Raw genomic sequence first — 1605 nt, forward strand, 5'->3', positions numbered from 1 at the left:
TCATCGTTATCCGCCGTTTGTTTAATTGGTCCTAATAGCTTCCACCAGCTTAGCAGAGCACCCTTGTCTTCCGAGTTAACCTGTGTGAAGGCAACCATGGTGCAAGTCCTCCTGTGGACCAGCCGCCCCAGCCTGGCCTTTCCCTTGATGATGCAGTAGGGAACCTCCATCTTTCAGCACAGGGCAGGTAGGAAGACCACCAGCTCAATGGGGTCTACGTCATGGGCAGTCACCACCAGCTGAGCCTTCTTGTTCTCCACCAAGGTGGTGACTGTATCGATCCTGCTGGAAGGACAGCTGGTCTCTCAGTTGGGACGTCCCCAGCAGCTTTCTTCTCAGCTCGAGTCAGCAGCCTTATCTACATCTCCTGCTTTGTCTCCGGCCTGTCCTGTAGGCAAGCTTAAGCAGCTGGGTGGCTGTTTGCTGGTCCAGGACCTGGGTGAGCTGGTTAATGGCCGGAGGCACTTTGAACCGTGTATAGAGGATGGCCCTCTGCCACTGCAGCCTGGTGTGGCGGGGCCATTTGACAAAGCGAGGGAGATCTCTTTTGGGCCGGATGTCCTGCTCGATGCCGAAGTTCTTGGGCCTCTTCTCAAACAAACGATTGACCATGTCTTTGGCCTTCTGTTTCTTCACCATGGCGTGGGCAGGGGCCACCTTCTTCCTTTTGGCCTTCTTTCCCTTGGGCATCTTGCTGGGCTGGAGGAGAGAGCAAGGGGCCTTTCCTCCTTTCCTAATCTCCTGTTCTAGCTCCCAAGCAATGAGACAGAGACCTATAAATTTATTCTACAAGTTTTTTTTTTTCCAAGACAGGGTCTCTCTATGTTATCTTGCCTGACCTGGACTTGCTTTTTAGACCAGGCTGGCCTTGAACTCACAGTGATCCACCTGCCTCTGCCTCTCGAGTGCTGGGACTAAAGGCGCGCGCCACCACGCCCGGCCTGTATTCTACAAGCTTTAAAGCACCAGAGCTGCACAGATATTAATCTATTCTAAGCCTCTATGCTAGTCTGGCTACTTCCCAGAATTATTTGCCATATTGGTTTCATCTGGGCTGTTTTTGCCCCATCAGGCCATTCCTTATAGCCACGGCCTTTCTCTCTTCTTCTTCTTCTTCTTCTTCTTCTTCTTCTTCTTCTTCTTCTTCTTCAATATTTTATTCAATTTTAATTTATGTGCATTGGTGTGAGAGTGTCAGATCTTGGAGTTACTTACAGTTGCAAGCTGCCATGTGGGTGCTGGGAATTGAACCTGGATCCTTTTGAAGAGCAGACTGTATTCTTAACCACTGAGCCATCTCTCCAGCCCCCTCTTCTTTTTTGTTTTCCCTCTCTCATGGTCTCTACCTCAGACCCCCGACTGGAAGGAGAAGTCCTGCCTCCTGTCCTCTCCTGCCCACCTATAGGCTGACCAGCTTCTTTATTAACCAGTCCGAGATAACTGGGAATCAATGTTTACACTACATTGATAGAGGGGATTTTTCATAGAAATGATAATGCCTGAGTCCGGACTGCAGCCAGATCTCAGGGCACAGAAACCAGCATCTGAGTACACAGATGAGCCCCCAACACAAAGAACATGTGGCCACGGAGATGGGATATATAG

At 50.2% G+C, this 1605-nt stretch overlaps 1 protein-coding gene across 1 annotated transcript; it reads right to left on the reverse strand.

Annotated features, from left to right (window-relative positions):
• Positions 1-354: 354 nt before the first annotated feature.
• Positions 355-690, reverse strand: LOC127196975 (60S ribosomal protein L7a-like). Its single transcript, XM_051154671.1, has one exon. The coding sequence runs from the start codon at positions 688-690 to the stop codon at positions 355-357; it is 336 nt and encodes a 111-aa protein (XP_051010628.1).
• Positions 691-1605: the final 915 nt, after the last annotated feature.

The sequence above is a fragment of the Acomys russatus genome, chromosome 13 (genome assembly GCF_903995435.1).
Source record: "Acomys russatus chromosome 13, mAcoRus1.1, whole genome shotgun sequence".
NCBI classification, from domain to species: domain Eukaryota; kingdom Metazoa; phylum Chordata; class Mammalia; order Rodentia; family Muridae; genus Acomys; species Acomys russatus.

Bases quoted from the DNA above. Each gene is read 5' to 3' on its own strand.
- LOC127196975 (XM_051154671.1), bottom strand. From the start codon at position 690: ATGCCCAAGGGAAAGAAGGCCAAAAGGAAGAAGGTGGCCCCTGCCCAC.